This window comes from Brienomyrus brachyistius, chromosome 9, assembly GCF_023856365.1.
Source record: "Brienomyrus brachyistius isolate T26 chromosome 9, BBRACH_0.4, whole genome shotgun sequence".
Classification (NCBI taxonomy): Eukaryota; Metazoa; Chordata; class Actinopteri; order Osteoglossiformes; family Mormyridae; genus Brienomyrus; species Brienomyrus brachyistius.
Window position 1 is genome coordinate 17317171 of NC_064541.1, and position 20177 is coordinate 17337347.

General features: G+C 40.4%; 2 protein-coding genes, 1 long non-coding RNA gene and 1 pseudogene across 4 annotated transcripts; 1 reads left to right on the forward strand and 3 right to left on the reverse strand.

Moving 5' to 3' along the window:
* Nucleotides 1–222: 222 nt before the first annotated feature.
* On the reverse strand, nucleotides 223–2940 carry LOC125748700 (protein rapunzel-like). The gene is made up of 2 exons (XM_049025182.1): nucleotides 2806–2940; nucleotides 223–2100 (listed from the first exon to the last, which is right to left on the reverse strand). Exon 2 carries the CDS (start codon nucleotides 2078–2080, stop codon nucleotides 896–898), a length of 1185 nt encoding a protein of 394 aa, XP_048881139.1. The 5' UTR covers nucleotides 2081–2100; nucleotides 2806–2940; the 3' UTR covers nucleotides 223–895.
* Nucleotides 2941–3053: 113 nt separating this feature from the next.
* Nucleotides 3054–20023, forward strand: LOC125748703 (uncharacterized). 2 transcript variants are annotated; one of them, XR_007399657.1, is made up of 4 exons: nucleotides 3068–3242; nucleotides 13303–13375; nucleotides 15267–15386; nucleotides 18818–20023. It is a non-coding gene; the product is annotated as an uncharacterized LOC125748703 (long non-coding RNA). The 2 variants fall into 2 exon arrangements; XR_007399656.1 differs by lacking the exon at nucleotides 13303–13375 and having other exon boundaries at nucleotides 3054–3242.
* Nucleotides 8228–15778, reverse strand: LOC125748701 (protein rapunzel-like). Its single transcript, XM_049025183.1, has 2 exons — nucleotides 15662–15778; nucleotides 8228–9359 (listed from the first exon to the last, which is right to left on the reverse strand). Exon 2 carries the CDS (start codon nucleotides 9305–9307, stop codon nucleotides 8630–8632), a length of 678 nt encoding a protein of 225 aa, XP_048881140.1. The 5' UTR covers nucleotides 9308–9359; nucleotides 15662–15778; the 3' UTR covers nucleotides 8228–8629.
* On the reverse strand, nucleotides 10074–11182 carry LOC125748702 (uncharacterized; annotated as a pseudogene).
* Nucleotides 20024–20177: the final 154 nt, after the last annotated feature.

Below are 20177 nucleotides of genomic sequence, written 5' to 3' on the forward strand. Positions count from 1 at the left end.
CAGAAAACGCTGACTAATGTTCACACACACCAAGCGCTACACTGGATTTTCAAGGGAAGGAAAAAAAAAAAGTGCATAATCTCCACGTTTGGCTGATGATAATAAAATGGGTTGTAAAACACATTAGCTTGCAGCATAGTATAACTATAAATCATATTAAAGCCATATCAGAGTCATTTATACGACATACACAACAATCTGTTTGTTATTTATTTGTATGCTTCAACAGAACAACGGTCAAATGTTAGGGTCACCAATGACTTGGGCTCCAAAAAATGCATTGAAAGTCATGCTTTATTTATGTCATGCATACGTATGTAGAATCTTAAAGAGACTTTGAGTAAATAATGCATGAACGACCCTGTGATCTTGAAGTACCACAGCCTTTGTTATTGGGTTCCGTTTGATACTCCGGCAAGTAAGAAAGATTCCTGGTCTGCAATCCATTCAGCGGCTCACTAACATCATCTGACCAGACCTGGACTTGGACAGCCAATGAAATTATATAATTCAGCAACGATCATGAAAACATCCATCACTCATCAGCCAATCAGTTGTCACCTATTGTATAAATCTGCCAGAGGCTCAAGGGAGAACCATAGCTAATCACATCGATTGCAACATTGCACTTATTTTGATAGGGAAATTTGGGAGAGCATGGAGTTTTGTTATATTAAGACATCAGTGAATTCGAAGCATACAGAGAACATCTCGTCTCTGTTATCGTAGTAAGATATATTACATTATCTAGCCTTTTGTCTCAAGCCTGAAAAACAAAGGATAAGCTTATAAGCTAATACCGCACCTCACATTGCACACAAATCAATAAGCGGTAATCTGATAGCTGAGAGCGGAACATGTTTCCCTTGCTCTCCTGATCTTCTGATGGGGGCCTTCACTCAGAATGCACACAGAGGGCCATGTTTTTGTGCTTCTTCCAGTAGTGACAGTCTTCCGGGAAGCTCCAGTAGGCGCTGATTTCCTTATGCCTGCTCACCGTGTGTACCACCATACCAGGGAACTTCCTCTCCAGGTCCTCTGCCACAAGCTGCACATCGCCCTTCTTCCCCATGCCATCCATTAACTGCTGGATGCAATCCTGGAGTACGGGTTGCGGGCGGCTGCTGTAGGACACCACTACGGTGACATTGTTTATGTTCGGCACGTCGAACCAGCTCTGCCCCACCACATGCTGGAAGTTATCTCCGGCCCGCCAGTTACGGTAGCTGCTGCCGGAGTGGCTGACCACACGGACGGACCAGCACACCCAGTCGTACTTTTTTGAGAGGAATTCCACCAATTCCTGCGCTGTGTCTGGGTCGCTTTTCTCTCCCTTCTCCCGTACCAGCCTCTGGATGTCCAGACAGGCCTGCTCGGGAAAAGCTGCAACACATTCTTCAATCGCCGTCTTCATCCTAATCTCAACCTCCTGCATCTTCTGGTTCCATTTTTCAATAATTTGTTGTTCTTCCTCTTCCTCCTGGGTGAGAGCGGTGTGACCCAAGAGGGCAATCAAGCCCAGGCAGAACAGTTCCTTCATCCTGACGCAGAAGTTCTCCAAGATCCTCCTGTTATGACCTTCATAGTTTTTCACCACCTCCAGGACTGATTCCACAAAGATGTTGCGTCCTAAAACAGCATCACAAAGTGAATTCAGATTCTTCTCTCCACCAGTTTTGGAGAAATGTTCCAAAAACAGTCTGGTCTTTGTCTCTCGAAACTGGGGTTTGGCCTCGAAGATGTCCATGTATTTACGGAACTGATTATGAATGTTCTCCTCCACGGAGAAATACTGAGCGTCCACCTGGCCCTTTTTGATTTCATAGTCTATTTCTTCCAGCTGGGTGGACAGAATGTCCAGCTTGTTGCGTACAGACAGGAACTGCTCCTTGACGTAGAAGACCTCATTGCTCTGCACATTGTCCAGAGTCAGCCGCAGAATGGGAGCCGCTACCTCACACAGAGGGAAGATCTCCCCCACAGCACTGGCCAGGACCTCTGCCCCTCGTTCAAACATCTCCATCACTGCCTCAATGGCTTCTTTCTTCTGGGCCACCACTTTCTCTAAGGGGTTGGTCATGGCCTAAGAGAGCAATGCAGCTGGGAAAAAATATATATACAAACATATAAAAATATATTATAGTTTGTATTATAAAATATAAAAAAGCTTAAATTCCAGTTCAGTTGTCGCTAAATACATATTAGTACATTTAAATAGAAGATTGGATGAAATTTGATAAGAAGACATAAGTTGGCTTACCAAGAGCAAAAGGAAAAAAGGTATTTTATTTCATACAAACCAAATTATTTTCCTAAGATATTCTGCAATTTATAATCCCCCAATCTGAGTAAACATATAAAAATATATTATAGTTTGTATTATAAAATATAATGAGTAATCAACACGAGGGTTTGACATTTACCCGATGAAAGGGCTGCTTTAAAACAAGGGCGTACCTTCCGTTTTTACCCCGAGACCAAATCAGCCCTGAGACAGCCCCCCCCCCCCCCCCCCCCCGGTTACGGAAAATAACCGCCTGTATTATCAATTCCTTACTGTTAATGATTCTTTAGCACAAGATATGTTCATCAGACAACAAACACCATAAGTTTAATGTATGTCATCCACCGTATGTAATCCAATATAGATTTTAACAGAGTTAAATTTAAAAAATAAAAAACGTTTTCCGAACACAGTTTGCTGTCATTCCGGAGGTAAACAAACCTTGCGAAGCGTTTTTTTTTAACCTTACGCCTTCCTTTTGCACGAATTTCATATATTTAACTATCTCGATTGCTCTATACCTGCAAATGTAGGCAAGTCTTGTCCACGCTTGACTCGGCCAGCAGCTGTTGCCGTTCCTCCAAGTTTTTTCCCCTTTGGCTCTTCTTTCAGTAATGCCAAAAATCCTTGAATTAGTAGAGGACGGACAGGAGAACGATGCGCATCTGTTCTTCGGCGTGTGGGGGAGTCGAATCAGACACGGAGGAAGACGGAACGGGTGGGAGAGAGAGAAGCGCACGTACTCGGCTCAACATTTTATTCGCAAAGTCATTTTTTCATTCATTTCTTTTTAAAACAGTTGGAATACAAGATACCCATCACACTGATTTTATGACTAAAAACAACAGAAAACAGAACAGTTCACTATGTGAGGATATTACATCTCATCTGACCATCATATTTTGCGCATCAGAATGGCTCGTTGGAGGCGGTTTTCAAGGTGATCTTCACAATGTCGGTAAGCCCGAATTTTAAACATTATATTATTAACATAAATCAGTGTAAGTGTATTATACTACAATTTCCGTTGTTTTCCAAGGGGGAATTTAGTTTTGGGTGGAGTCAGCGCCCATTAAAATAACTCTCAAAATGTTTTACATAATTCATTAAGTTGTGTCACTGATTATTTGTGTGCCTTTAAGTTACTAGATTTAAGAATAATAACCAAATATTTGCGTTAAAACGATAAACTGGGAATTGTCGGAAATGTTAACGTCTTAAACCTTCAGATGACAATTAGGTCTTATGGATTCGGTTATTGGTAAATAAAAATTTTGCATAATTATTATCAAAGATGATTAAGAAATATGAAGTATGAAATATTAGCCTGAAAACTGAAATTAACCCTTTTACTTGACTATCCTGATTACCATTCGTGATTTTTTTTATTATCGTTAAATCTTCAACGAAGGACGTGCAGTAAAACCATGTACGCTGGTCGATTGACCTTGTTTTTTTTAATATAGCTGTACAGCAGTTTATCTGATCTGGGTCGACTGATAAATGCTTGTATTTGCTATTTATCTGCAGTTGCCAGTCAGGTCCAAGCAGAAATTCTGACGGATTTTTACCAATGACTTATTTCAGTCTTTTGACTTATTTAATAGTACAACACTGATTCAGGAGCCTAACAAAAATTAATGGCAGCCTGCTGAAATCACCCTGTATGTCCTAGAATTACTATGTGCAAATACAGTAGTGTAGAGAATTTACACTGAACCAGTTTTTCCTGCTGAAAAGCAGAAATACCAGTGGCGCTTAAGTTCAGTGGGCTTTCGAGTGGCTTGTCGGTGACCACGTTGTGTGTTTTAGACACAAAACTAGCTTTATTCTCAGTAAAACGAGTAGGGTACAATGCATTCATTTGGTATAGGTAAATCACGCAAAAACGAACGTTCCACCTAACGACCTTTTGAAATGCAGGGTTAAAACTTGAATTGTTATGTCTGTAGATCGTAAATTTGAAATTAATTAGTTTTATTACATTGTATTAGATGTAGTTCAACATAACATGTAATTTGACATTAGTGAATAGCTACATAAAAAACATAATAGAGTAATATTAATAAGTCGAATTGGTCAGACTGCAAAGACAATATTTGCATCGATACTATTCCCCTCACGGACATACGTAGGTATTTCAAGCACGCGCTCATACACACACACACACACACACACACACACACGTCTCTGAGGAGGGGCGGGGCTCAGGGACCACGCAGGTTAACTTAGCCCAGGCTAGATGATCGCATGTCCAAGATGTGTTTGCAATGCATATTTAGCCAAAATGACATATTGAGAAGGAATCTGGCTGCCTACAATCAATGAAAAAAAAACAAATAAAAACTTATTTAGCCTGTCGTTATCTAGGCAGGTTTCATTTTGGGGGCGGGGTCACCAACAGGACGGGCTACTTTGTGGCCACACCGGTTGCACCACCCTAACCACGATTCTGCACACACACTACTATTTAGGATGAAGTATGACTGAGTTAATCATATGCATCGATTTGTAGGCATTCCTAGGTACCCTGGACAGATTTTATCTCTCGGCCCCCCCCCAGAACAGCTGGAGGAGGCGGCTGGTGAGGAGGACGCCTGGGCATCTCAGCCTGCACCCGGATAAGCGGTACAAAATGGAGGGATAGTATATAGCACCATGTAATGGTGTGATGTCCGTGAATGATTAGTTCGTGGGGAATGAGTCCTATATAGGACATATACACTCATGTTCACTTCCTGGTGCAGATTTGTCCTTTTCATTCTTTCACTGGTCGTCAGAAATGTGACTAGAAAGCTGTTTCCCTTCTCGACTATGGCCAATGAGAGCCAGTGAGACATGTAAAGGTGTGCTGTAAGTGAGCATATGATTGGCTGGAAACTAAGCCTGGGACTGACTGTATAACCCTACAGTAAATGAACGAACGAGAACTGTGCACGGAAGACTCCCTCTCCTGATGACCTGAGTGAGTTGGGTAAACAAGCGACGCAAATAGGTGACTGCTTGGTCATGAGTGGACTCCCTTTCTCCACTCACTCACCAACTCAGTCACCCCTTCGGGTCTCCGGTTCTCTTTCTGAACGAGTTGGTGAGCGAATGGAGAACATGAGACCCAGTTAGGCTACTTCTCGGTCATGACTGGACCAGAGACCCATCCTTCATTTGTGACTGAAATACACCATCTACTGATGTACATACACATGGAGTGACTTTCCATTCGTCGCAACTGGATCTTAGAGATGCAACATTTTTACAGTTTAAAACTATTTTATCCAAGGTATGTAGGCATCTGGACTTGTTAGCTGAGTATGTGATGAGCTGTTTGCGTTTTTAACTAACATGAATAGCTAAGTTGCAATATTACCAAGACTTAAACTATAACTCAATAACAAATATTAATTTTCTCACATGACTTATTGGTGGTATTCAGCTTACTCTTTAGCACTATGTAGCCTACATAATAGGATATTTTATCACGGTCAGGAACACAAGTGCTTCAGATCTATGGATTGCAATCAGGAAGTGCCACTGAATGAGCTGGGGAATGAATCAGAACAAGTGTTTTAAGTGAACCTTATAAAACAAACTGTGTCCCAAAAAAGACTAATTTCGCCCATCCTTAGTGCGATGGGAAGATGAATGCATGACCAGTATTAACAGAAGAATTAGGACCAGTCTTTCAGTTACAATGGAATTCGAAGTTGCTCTTTTGCGACATCTACCGGTCTAAATTATAAAAGCATCTGAATTTAATACTGTTCACTGTGATTTCGATACCGCAGTGTGTTAATTCATTTTGCATTTACATTTCCACTCAGGGGCGCTGTAAAGGGGGGGTAAACGATGACGATTCTCGGGGCCCATGACTGAGAGGGGGCCCAGAGAAGCCCCCAATAAACTGTGTTGGGGGCCCTGTCAAGATTCTTTTCATGGGGCCCAAAATCCTTAGCAGCGCCCCTGTTTCCACTTAACATTGTTTTACATTTTTGAGTAAAGAAAATACAATGCAAAAAAAAATAATCTATAAAGACAAAATAAATCTTGTAATATATAAAGAAAAAATACAAAAGAAGTTTTTTTTCTGCCATAAATCTTTATTGATAGCATCACAGGAGGATATATGGCAACAAAGTGCAGAGCAATAAATTCCATTTTTATTCGCTAAATGCTCTGGAGGAACCATTTGGACTGTATTTGTCCAGAGTAGTGTTTATCAAAGTGCAGAAAGTATGTATATAGTGAAAACTGTCCTTTAAACATCAAAGAGATAATGTACTGTCTTTTAATCATCTATAGTTTTGTAATCATGTCACAAAAGAGAAATAATAAGGATTATATGCTGTAATTATATATAAGTTTCAAGAACTGCTTTGAATTATATTCAAACACACAAGATCACTGGATAACGATATTATGCTAAGCCAAGATTCCAATGACATTGATGATGCATAATGCACAGAGAGGACAAAAGGCACAGTTTAAAAGTCCGGCTCAACTTAATTGTAATCATAATGTTGACCAAGGTGTAAAAGTTTAAATGCTGTGCAGATTAGCTTGTTCTGAGACAATTCAACCGCCAGTGCTTTTCGAAATCATTTTTATACAAAAATCATAGCAAGATTAAAAAAAAAATGAATAGATTTCAGGTAACAGATCAAGCATTTCAAATGAATTAAAAAAAAATATCTCTCTCGTATTCCACAGGAAACATCCTTTCAAAATCATTGTGTTTCATAAAGATTAGGGATTACAATCACATCAGTGACTCTAACAGGTATGTTTTTACTGTTAAGCGTCACGGTTTGTCTGCCAGCTCGTTTTCTGTGTGAGTTGTTTGTACACGGAGCATCTTCGGCCATTAAGCATTTGTACAGCTGCACGTCGCAGGCCTTTGTCAGTATGACGTGCTGCAGCTCTTAGTGTTTGAAAATCCAGATTCTAGCAAAGAAAGCAGCCTTACCAAACCCCACTGATTCATCCACCGTAGCGTTTTAGCCAGACAGCCTCTCAATAGCACATTATTAAAGGTAATAGCAGCCTGAGGTGATTTTATCTGCTCACCCGGCCTGTGCTGTCTGAGCCCGGGTGACACCAGGCGAGCATCACCACCACCCCCCCACCAATGATACTACACTTTTATTTACATATTATTTTCAATTTTTATTTGAAATCCCGCGTCGTTTTAGTTAGATTTCAATGTGGTTTTATTAGTCATTATTTGAAAGATATATTTCTATTTAGTTCGTAGGCAATTCAGTTTCAGCTTTAGTCATTTTATTTCTAGGGATAGGCTGAACGTTGAAGGGCAATTTTGTGTGTCTGATCTTTATAGACTCTTTCATGAACACAGTACACATTATGTACTAATGTCCCCAAAGCATTATCTTTGGTACGTAAAGATAAACAAATCATTACTATAGCAAAATAGTGTGAAAACTGAAATGGAAAGTGTTAGATGCTTGTTTTTATTTTATTTCAGTTAGTTTAAGGAGCAATATTTACAGTGTCCGTTTAATTGTAGTTTTCTTATTTTCGTATCGTATTTTATTTCAGTTCATGAAAATGTTTTCTTGTCGTTTGTTTTCCTTAACGATAATAAGTAATAATAAGGAAGAAGGGTTTAGCTAAATGAGACAAATCAGAATGTAACAGAACAAGAATATAAAGACTGTCTTTCTGTTACTTTTATGTATGCATGATGTTGGTTATACATGGTAAGAAGGCTGCCTCTCTAAAATTGGAAGATTGGAGCTGAGTATTTCTCTCACGGTGAGACAGAAGAAGCAGGAAGTATTTATAACTCGGCAGGGGGTGTCATCTTTCTAACTCCTTTTAAATCTTCTTCATAACAGTGACAACAGTTATGTATCTATGTAAAGAACTGGTTCCATGGTACATATTTACATATTTATGCAATTTTTATGTCTTGATGGCTAGCATATGTTTTTATTTTTTTTTTTGGTAACAATAATATATTTTGACTATACTTTTTTTTGAAGAATTTACATAAGATACTTCACCTGCATTATAGTTGCCTGTTCGTCATTTGAAATACTTGTAATCCTTTTATTATTTAAAGTTATATTAGTCCGTTCGAAGATTCTCCATGGAAAATTAATGGGAAATGCAGTAGGGGGGGCACAATGGAATTACAAGTGTGAAACCACTTCTTTACATATATATTTGCTGAGGATGTAGCAAGTAACGCGACTGCTCTGTTTGATGTGATTCGTGTCTTAGGATCCTCTGTGAAGGATAGTGGGTGGGGGCTGGAAAGGGACAGAGGTACATGTGCGTCACATATATTTGCATCAGGGGTTGGGGGGGGGGGTTGAGAGAGGGGAATCAAATGCACGTATTTAGGACCTCCTTCATCTTCTTCTGAACTTCCATCATCCTGTTACCCCATTCCTCACTCAGGCTTTCCTCGTCATCACCAATGATGGCAGTGTAGCCCATCAAGGCGATGAGGCCGATGCAGAAGAGATAGGTGAGGCGGGTACAGAGGCGCTCCATCACCTGTTTATCCCTCTGGGAGTGTTCCAGGTACACGTCCAGGATGGGCTTGCTGAAGAGCTTACGCTTCCCCATCACGCCGTCATACAGCGTGTGCAGGTTCTGGTCGCCCAGGTTGTTGCTGTAGCACTCTTCGAAGTCATCCTTCTTGCGCTCCTTGATCCCGGGCCGGGCCTCCACGAGCTCCATGAACGCGCGGAACTGCTCGCGCAGGTTCTCCTCCACCTGGCCGTACTGGTTGTCCAACGTGGTTTTTCTGATCTGCTGCAGGGCAGTGCGATTCTGCTGGGAGATATTGTCCAAAGCCCGGTTGACGCTTCTGAACTCCCGCTTCAGCTTGTTGATGTCTTCGTCGTCCACGTGGTTCAGCACGACGCGGATGAGAGAGCCCGCCACCCCGAAGATGGGGTTGACCACGGCAGCGGCCGAAGAGATAGAGGACACGCACCTTAGCACCGTCACCAGCCCCTTCTTCAACTTATCTGTGTCCTCCTGGATTTCAGCCATGACAGCAATGCAGTGTGCTCGATGCAGTGCCCTCTTTCAGATTCGCAGTGATCTGTGTTAGGGGAACAGAACGAAGGATTCAGGCCTGTGATCACATTTAAAGAAATACGCTTTACAATCAGTTATCTCTGCGCTCTTCATCTGGCCAATACCGGGAATCATGTCGCATGTAGTAGAGAAGGTCTTCTGGTAGAAAAAGTTAATCTAATGTGCAAACAGAAGAACACATGACAAGCAAACGTACACGAGTTACGTTATTATGTGACGCATGGGGGGGGGGGGGGGACATTCTGTTGCCAGGATGGTCTAAGTCAACAGGCACGGCGGCTTCGAAACATGGCAAGGAAACTAAATATCCAAAATGCTATTACACCTCCCCCAGCCCACCCTGTGGATGTAACCTCTCGCCCTTCCAGCTCCCCCCCCCTTCAGTTATCAGGGCAGCGAGGCCCAGCTGCTGTGCATGACGTCTCTCATTATCTGACTCCCTGGACACAAGGGGGAAAGCCGGGGTCACGATGGCAGAACAGCTGCCTGCTGTACAGTAAGACCGTGACGTTAAAAGATACCTGTTATATTCAGGTTTAAATTACAGAATAATTGCTGATATTTTTGTCCAATTACATTTTAAATAGTAAAATTTAATTTAAGAAACTCAAGACATTAAACCTCATTAACATTTAGTATTTGATGACTATGGTTATTTTATAGTAGCCAATAGTAAAATACATTAACATTAGTTGGTCACTACCGTAGACTTAAAGAAAACATTCAATTTTGTAATTTTATTTCAAAACAATATGAGTAGATCCATATTTGTGAACAGTTTTTGTTTTTTTAACAGATGCAAAATATAGACTTTCAATGTACTACAAGAGGGTCGCAGCGCAATGACATTACGTTCAACATCACATGTGGCTAAACTATATATAATTCATACATTATGACTGTAGGCAGTAGCACGATATAATAAATGACAAAAACAGCTTCCAGACTGAATTAGCCTGGTATCACTTATCAAGCTGACAGTGCTTTGCAGATGTTTCCATTCATTCTGCTCTTAATGGAATAGGGGTTAGTTATCCTCGCACTGACTCAGGGCACCTGGCAGCTGGACTTTGATGCTTTTCAGCCGTGCGGTCCATCTTTCCTTGAACTCTTCTCTGCTGTCCTCAGTGATGCTTGTGTAGGCCAAGTGTGCAGTCAAGCCCATGAGAAGAACGTGGGTGAGATAGGAGCACTTAAGCTCCATTGCCGCGCGGCTCCCAACGCATTGATCAGAGCAGACCTTCAGCGGTGGCCTGCCGAACAGCCCAGTCCCGGTCTCCATCACGCAGCGGTAGAAGACATGCAGACTCAGGTCACTCTTGTTCCTCTCGTAAGCGTCCTTAAAATGATCCATGTGTCTCCGGGTGTCACTGGGGGTCCTCTGCATCTGCTCCATCAGGCTTATGAAGGCACTGAACTGGTACTATGTAACCCTCGTACTTGTAGAGGATCTCACAGACCTCCCTGAAGCGGACATCCCGCGAAATCTTTTCAATGTCTGCCGAGGAGCTGTCCAGCTTGTCTTGCATCTTCCGGAACAATCCATCCAGCTTTTTTATGGGGTTTCTTTGGGCCGCTCCCACGTGGCATGTGACATGGGTGAGGAGATCATTTCTGAAGAACAAGACAGGCTTCCCAAGTTGTTTGTTGTCAGCCATTAGTCTTTGTATAATTGGTCTTCGATTTCACGGCATGACTGGAAAAAAGAGAGAGAGAGAAGCCGTTAATTTAAATTTCAAATCTAAACATAAAGGAAAAAAACTGACTAAACAATTTGCATTGCAGATTTTATTTTAATTCAACATATGCCCTTTGCATTACCATTTTCAGACTTGTGCAAAAGCTGAATACCATGTTATGAAAAGGGCTTTTGTAATGAGCTATGTAGCTAAAATAAAAACACAGAAAGTTACAGCCCATAAAAAATACTCTGAATTATCAATTTCTTTGCGACCCATAGTGAAGAAAGGGCACTATACTGTATCTCAAACGGAAAATTTTTAAATAAATGAACAAAAAAAAAATTTCTAAGCTCTGGAAGGTATGTGTAATTCACATGCCAAATTTCATATAAATCAAAAATGGCTTTTTTGGAAATCTGTTAAAGTGGAATGACCACACCATAAACTAAATTTGTGTTGTAGTGGCTTTACTTTAAACAATAAATATATGTCTAATGCGGGAAAACAAAAGCCCAGCACATCGACATAGAATTCATAAATAATCGATTATCGAATATTTATCTTTAGTTAAGGAAACAGTCATCTGCGGAATAGCCATGCAAACTGGCTGTTTTAATTTGCAGTTTTGTTAGCTTACCTTTAACAGGCTCCACTGCAGTTCAGCTCCAGTGCTGTCGTCTGTGTTGCTCCTCACTATTTTTGTTGGTTCTGTCTGACTCTTGAGATAAATGCAGCTGTTCAGTGACACACGGCTGCTTTGCTACAGCTTGCTGGCATCGGCTTTTAATGGTGCCGGTAACTCTCCATGGCAGGTGGTTTCGTAAAGAACTAAATATCACAGTCTCAACGACTATGTACATTCTACGAATATAAAAGAGAAGCCCGGTCACACAGGACCTAGAGCTTTATACAAAAGAACACTTTTGTTTAGTTGAAGGACAACAGTCTTTGAGTCAGTCGGGAGCCTGCACACAGCGACTGTCAGGGAGACAAGGCAGTTGCTCGACAGGTGTCAGGCAGCCTGCCAGTAGATGTGAATGCCCATCTGTCCAGACCCTGGGATTATTTTACATTTCAGAATATTTCAATGCTGACAGTCTAAGGACGACTGTGTAGATGCAATAACAGAGGAGGACATACAGGGAGGACATACAGGGGAGGACATACAGGGGAAGACATATAGAGGAGGACATACAAAGGAGGACATATAGGGGAGGACATACAGAGGAGGACATACAAGGGAGGACATACAGGGGAGGACATGCAGGGGAGGACATATAGGGAAGGACATGCAGGGGAGGACATATAGGGGAGGAAATATAGGGGAGGACATACAGAGGAGGACATACAAGGGAGGACATACAGGGGAGGACATGCAGGGGAGGACATATAGGGAAGGACATGCAGGGGAGGACATATAGGGGAGGAAATATAGGGGAGGACATACAGAGGAGGACATACAAGGGAGGACATGCAGGGGAGGACATATAGGGGAGGACATATAGGGGAGGACATATAGAAGAGGACTTACAGAAGAGGACATACAGAGGGTTAGGGCAAAAGTTTGTTTTATATTTTTAATGACAATAATCAAAATAACATGTCAATACGACAATATTATTGTCAATATGACAACAATTACCTTAAAACACTCCATTTCTGTATACATACGACCATGAGGGACTGTTACATTTTAAATAAATATAAGTCTGGAGGAAAAAAAGTAATCAACACATTTACAGTAAATGGTAACAGCCTTAAGTCTGATTTATAAAGTGTCTTTTCTGTATATGAAGAAAAAGCATCTCATTAGCCTTCATTACATTGCTGATCCACACCAAACACAGCATGATTTCTGACAGTTTTAATAAAGCCTGTTACCCTACAGTAGTATAATTCCCAACTCCTCTGGCAATCCCTATGCAGAGTAGGATTTTAGCAGGAAGGGGAGGGCTGTTTGCAGAGAGAAAAGGAACGAACTCCCTCCTACTGAACTGCCTACTGAAGTTCTTGAATGGATAGAGGAGAGCAATGATTCATGGGACTTTACCACAGAAATTCTTGGGCTCAGCTGCCTTAGCAGGAATTCTGGGACAGTAAAGCTTCCCACAGAGCTGAGCTGCAGTGACATGAACATGAGACCGTTTGCTCACTCCCTGCAGCTACAGTGCACAGCAAAACTGACACAAAAGACAAATAAGCCTTAAATTGTCAGTATTTCTGTTGCTAGTATCAGACTCTTCTTAACAAAAGCAATGTTTTCAGCTGAGCCTTTCAGAAGCTGGGAGAGCCACAGAGCAACAGGGACAGAGCAACAATCTAGAGAAGGAGAAGGAAGGTATGTGGCACAGCGGCAGGAACCAGGCAAGCAGGCAGGGGGCGGGACTTAAAGCTAAAGCTAAGCAAAGCCACTCTGCTAAGGAACCGAAAGCACTTACAGCAACTTACCGGCTCTGATTACTGCGCAAAGTTCCCACTTATAACAAAAACTGCACATTGCACAGAGCAAATACATGTATATATGCAGACCAAAAAATGAGTTTGTTCTTTCTAATGAATTAATGTGCTACTTTGTAGGAAGTCAGTTGTGATTTAAAAAAAAAAGTTTAACTTTTGCTTTACAGATTGAGTTACCTATTGGATTCACATAAAACATAAATCCACAAACAGGCACAACATAATATGTGCAGACAGGCGCACATTTAAAGGCACGGAGCAGGGTGTTTAAAGGGCGGTTTCCTTGTGTGAAAGGCAATAGGGCAATATGACAGAAGTCTAAAGTGATTACAAACTGAAAGCACATGACAGAGGGTTAGCAAACTGCTTAGCCAGTTTTCAGTTCCGTACTGAATGAAAAGTGTATGAATGTGAAGCTTGTAACATCCGTGGCCCTTTTTCCTGCGACTCTCCTGCATGAGCCCCGAGTCTCAGCAGTGCAGTGCCGGCACAGCAGTCCAGTCAGTGACGTCTGTGAGTTCAGGACCACGGCAGGAAGGATAGCTCTAGTGCAGCACAGGATTAACTCTAACTGCTCCGCATTGCCACCTGCTCTCATGTAACACACAGGGCTTTTAATATGACTTACTCCTTCCATTCCTGCATTTTAAGTTTCTGTTAAAGAGATAGCTGGGCTATATTAATACGGAAAGTTAATTAGCATGCAGATGTGGATTTTTAACCCCTTTTGTATTTTATCAGGTAAGACACAGTATGACCCAACTCTCTTTTGTTACAGTTTATTTCACAGAATGGATACAGCAGTGCAGCAGAAATACTGCATCCCTGTCAGCTTTTAATTTCTGGTCCTGTCTGCATGAAATTAACCCTTTAATCTCCACAAAATATTCATTGGTTTATTATCAATTGACAATAATAAATGAATTAATTGCCTTTCGAATACTCAAGCTGTTCAGTCTATTATAATTTAATTTTTTCCCTCTTTTTTTGTTGTTGCAAAAATCAAAAAGAAGAAGTTGTGCAAATTTTTTATGCAAATTTAAATTAAATTAAATATACTTTTTTTTCAAATTTATAATAAATGACCTGTTAAATTGTCCCAAAAAAATCAGGTGACTAAACGCAAGTTCCACAACTGAACCTTTAGATATATCGCACAAACATGAAATATATAAAATGTTTTTATAATATTACAGCATTAATATTATGCGTAGATGTGTTTCTCATGGAGCCTATTTCACTTTTAATTTAAAGAGCAGAGAAGCACGTATGTTAACCTGTTTGTGACTAAATGTAAATGTTACTAATGCTCACCTGTCCTATCCCACACAGCTGGGACGCTAACGTCTGCTCCCTAACTGATTCTAACTGATCACTGCCACAACTGAACTCCAACAGATGGGGCATGGTACACACTGCAGCACGGCAGTTAGGCTAGGCCCATTGCTGGCACCCTCCTTACCACTAAATAAACAACATTTTATTTATATAATTATAAACTACTTTTAAACACTTATATACCTCTAGCTTTGTGAGAATAGTGCTGAGACACAGAAGAGGGGCATTTGAGCAACAGAAGAATCAGGAAGTAAGAGAGCAGCGGCCATTTTGAAAATCTCTGTATACCAGCAACTGAGGGAAACATGATCAAATATTAATAATAAGCTGTCCACATAATCTCTAGACGAGAACATTTTAAAGTTTGTTGCTAATTATTAACGATTTGTACTGTTTTACATGCCAGTCTATTTTTTCTCTCTCCTCCTTTACAGGGTGAAGTCTGTGCCTGTGTGACTGGGCACTAGCCCTGGAGATAAGTTATGAGATCAAGGCCAAATAGAAAATAACAGTCAAAGTACAACTATACGAGTCTGCTGAGTCTCCCTAACAATGTGAGTGTGCACTCAAGCAGACATCTGCTGTTTATACTCTCATAATAGCCATCAAGTTGCCTTCCCTTCCTGGCTGTGTCTCCCCCTATCCGTTTCTACCCATTTCCTTGTTTATGCAAAGCAACAACTCCTCCCTCCACTCTCTTCAACTGACCAGACTGTTCTACACACCTGAGAAAAACCTTTCAATGTCCAGGAATATGACCCAAACACCCTTACAATGTCCACATCCATATGCAGGCACCTTGGCTATTGAGGATTATAGCAATCCTTACCCTTTTTAGAGTCCCCCTTCTTCCTTTTCCTTTCCAAATTCCCAACCCCGTATTCCTCTTCTTCTTCCCAGCAATCCCTGCAAAGGGACACTTCCAAGTAGGTTCAGTGTATAGGGGTGATCATATTGGACTGTACCATTTCTGCACTGTAGTCTTGTGCCCTGGCTGCTCAAAGATGGCCTGTTTGCACATGTAGTTATGCAGGCTACTACAAGCTTCCTTCTAATGACATGCCATTGACCCTGCACTGACAGACCCTTTCTCAGCCCCCAGCCATCCACCCCCTCACAGTTTTCTATCTTTGGTACTTTTCAGCAGCTAGGAAAGCAACTGGCAGAGCCAGCTGTCACTCGGAGACCAGCCGGGGACCTAGAGTTGACTCAATAGACCTTTATGCATCTGTCAAGCCACAGTGCTAAAGCTGATCAGTCCAGAATAGCTTCCAGAGGCTGTCAGGGACATAGTATAACTGGACAAGAGTAAAATAAATTAGTAGAAATATTGCTGATTAATTCCCCATATGAAAGAGCCGTATTTACAGCTCTCCACTGCAGACATGAATAAGTGCATCCAAACAGCCTGTAAGCACCTCTGTAACACTGAGGATGTGTAGGGGATGTTTTCAGCAGTAGGATGTGATACATTTCACCTTTTAGTTACATTAAATAATTTCAGTTAAAGCCAGTAACAATCTGTTGTATTTTCAATATTGACTCTTATTTTCATTTAGCTTAGCTTGCATCCCTAAAAGTTAGACCAATGGGGGAAGAATCATGCTGATCATAAAGCATGACAGAATATACAAGAAATACAGTAGGAACAATAGAGTTCATGTATTACTTGTCTTGTTCAAAAAATATATATATAAATATACATGTATTTATGCCTAATGAATATCACAATAAATTTCCTTAACAGAAATACATTACTGAATAAACCGTGGATACCCTAGGGGATGAGTTTGTTAAGAATTCTCCTTATCGCAACGTAAAATACACTCTGAATGACAAAGGCTTCAGAATGGGGACATGAGCTCTGTGCTGAAGAAGAGATTACAGAAAATATATGCTTGAATATAATATGATACAAAATAAAACGGAGAATAGAATAGAATAGAATAGAATAGAGTAGAATAGAATAGAATAGAATAGAATATTGTCCAGGTTAATTAAACACGACTATGAGCATTTATTACCAGGGCTGGACTGCAATTGAAATTCAGCCCTGGGCTTTCAGGTCCCCCAAAGTAAATTGTACCCACTGACAATGGGCCATCACCCTTCTACACTACTAACAATGAAAATCCAGCGATTACAACCCACTAAAGCGTAAATCTCTATACCAGCTAGTTTGGTGTCCGTTTCTACTCAAACCTAGTCTGAATTGTCAACTGACTTACTTGTGGAAGAATAGACATCAATTTAGTTGTTGGACTCACAATAGAAGGACAGAATAAACTTAGTTAAAAAATCTCCCAGCAGAACAGACCAGCGATGTGGAGACCTATGTCACGAAGGGGTCAGCTCTGTGAGTCGCATCCTATACGTGGAGCTTGGGATCCGGCTCCAGTCTAAGAGCTGGTGTTTTTATTCCTTCTGCCACAATAATTGGATGATCATTCAAAAATAGGATAAGGATAATTACATTGCAAGATTTAAGCAATGTATGTGCACATACCAGGCATAGGTTAAAAAAAATATAATTTGGCTGAATTATAAAAGCTAGAAGTGGTATTAAATGAAGAGCCATCTGGGAGACGACAGAGTCGATCGACTCTTCCCAGCTAACCGGGAATATTCCCCGAATTTTAGCCAATGTTATGTGAAAGTCTTATCGAAGACAGAGAATATTCTTACTGTAACGTTAATCGAACATTATTGCCACATTTTACATTTTTTAAGTTTAGGTTCGATCTGTCACTGTCAGCACAATAACATTACCCGAATATCCTATAAACAAAATTAATGTTTAAAAATATTTTTTTACAATAAAATACTATTTTATATAAACGCTATATGCACATACTGCCAATGCACATTACAGTTCTCAACCCACGACCTTCTAAGTGTGAAGAGACAGTGTTACCTGCTGCTGTACCATGACCTTTAGTCGCCTTTATTTTATTAGTCTTAATTGTTGTAGTAACATCAGGAAAAGTGAACTTTTGGACATTTCAATACCTTAGTAACGTGCGCTAAGCGTTTCTAGAACGAAAAATTGTCAGCGGGTTCTTACTGAGCTAAGCCAAATTAATCTAATTCCCACGCTACAACAAACATACGATATGTCCTTGTGACATTCAGTAGAATAATGGCTAAAATCATTTGAAATAATCATAAAAACGCACGTTGAAAGAAATCAAAACCGCTTACCAGAAACGTGCTGCAATCAACTGCATACCAGACATCTTCTGGGGCCCCGCGGCCATGAAGCGGGGCCCCTCCCGCGATTGTGACGTCATTACCTCGTGTTGCGCTGTAGGCTATACGTGATAAGCAAAGCGTTTATTATATATCTGTATAAAAAATATATTTTACTTTTCGTTTCGAAAATTAAACTCTGTGACCGAGCTGAGTCCGTCTACATCTCGGTGGCTGCAGGCGTGTCACGTACCACTGGCTGCTATATAACAAGGCTTATTCAGGATTTAACAAAAGCAGCTGCAGCAATCTGACACGAACTGGAAAACGCCAGTTGGTAGGCTGACATTCTCCATACACTGACAACCACTGCGAGCAATTTACATTAAAAATGTAGGAATATCGCGTAAGTGTTGCTTTGAAATACGCTCGAGTTGCTTGATGTTGTTTAACGCTCCACTGACTGAAAGATGACTAAATTTTTTAAATTATTATTCATAGTTTATAACCACTGCAGAGAAAATTCAGAAAATATAAGAAAAGGAAAAACTTCAAGCGAGCACGTTCTTGTTATATAAACTAAATTTTGCACTGAACATATTAACAACTAGTTACTACTTAACTAGATCGGTTTAGTTTATATCTTACATAAACAGTTGGCAAGCATAAGAATTAAATTCAAAAGTGACTGGTAATTTCAAGCTTTTCTTCTGTTACTTACTGTTTCCTTAATCAACATGTATGTCCCGATATCTGAAATTACTTCAGCGTCTAACACTTTTTTTTTCTCTTCCAGAACACGAAAAAACAGCACACCATCATTTGAAGACAATCCTGTGTGTCCGTTCTCTGGGAGCAAAATATGCAGTATAAACTGGAGAAGAGCAAGGAAACTATTCTCGTTATAAGGGAGCATGCAACGGAAGGAAGTAAAACAACTGACAAACTTGTGCTATTGTGTCCTTTGTCGTGTTGGGGAAGCACAGTTGTTTGCACAATGTTACAAGGACCAGCTATTCTACATGTCAAATTAAGAACTAAAAGAGGTCATGGAGAAGACGTAGAAGATTAAGATATTTTGATCTGCCGAAAACAAATCTTTGTATCTTTCTAATTGTCCTAACAATAAGCATTTAAACTACAGTCACTTTATAAAATGTCAGAGGCTGCCAGCAATGGTTTGAAATAAAAGGTCTCCGCGTTGGAAAATCTGTGAATGGAGACGAGAATTAAGTGGGACTATAACCATGTGACTGATTCAGGGACACTATAGCAACGTCGCAGATCAATACAGCCCATATTCATACTGGGTTTTTGATTTTCAGTTTGGAAAGATACGGGAATGTAATAAAATTGAAAAATCAATTCCCTATATGTAGAAGGTTTGCATAGCATAATCACAAGAAAGGATGTCATGTGTCTTATTGTATTTTTGCACAATAAAGCTTTTTATTTATAGTCATTTGTATAACTCCCACGGAAACATAACGACGTGACAATGGCAAGAAAACAGAGAATTGTGTTACTGGGCAAGAGACGGAGATGGAAAAGATGTGGGAATACATTTTTGTCAAGAGAGTGAAATAAGGAAACGAACTCAAGCAGGGCTGAGGGAAGCCTATTGATGGCAGGTTCAGTTCACTAAAGGAGATGTGAGGAGGGAAGGGCAAATGCTTATAATATGTATCAATGTATCAACATCAATCCGCCATCTTAGAACGCGATATCGATTTACTTTATCTCAATGACATATGGTTAAATGCGCTTGTTTGTGCTGGGTGCATAATTGGACAGTCTAAACTACCATCTTAGATAACTTTATAGTAAATTATCTACAGTCACACATAGTCCCGTAATTAGAAACAGACTATTAATGCACACAAAAGATAGAAAGTACTTAATATTAGTCTGTCGGTCTGAGAGCGAGGGTACTGGCTATTCTTGGGCGGTGCAACGATTTACCGTATAAAGTGTCTTGGGACGCTTGCTTAATCTTGTAAAAATGTTGCAAATGTATTGGTTTGATAACAGAATTATATTGACAATGTATGTATGCACATATCATCCGCACAGATATTTTTATTATGTGTCATTGTGTTTTTATTATTATTATTAATTCACTTCTGATTTTGCGATTTTGCTAATTTGTAGTCACT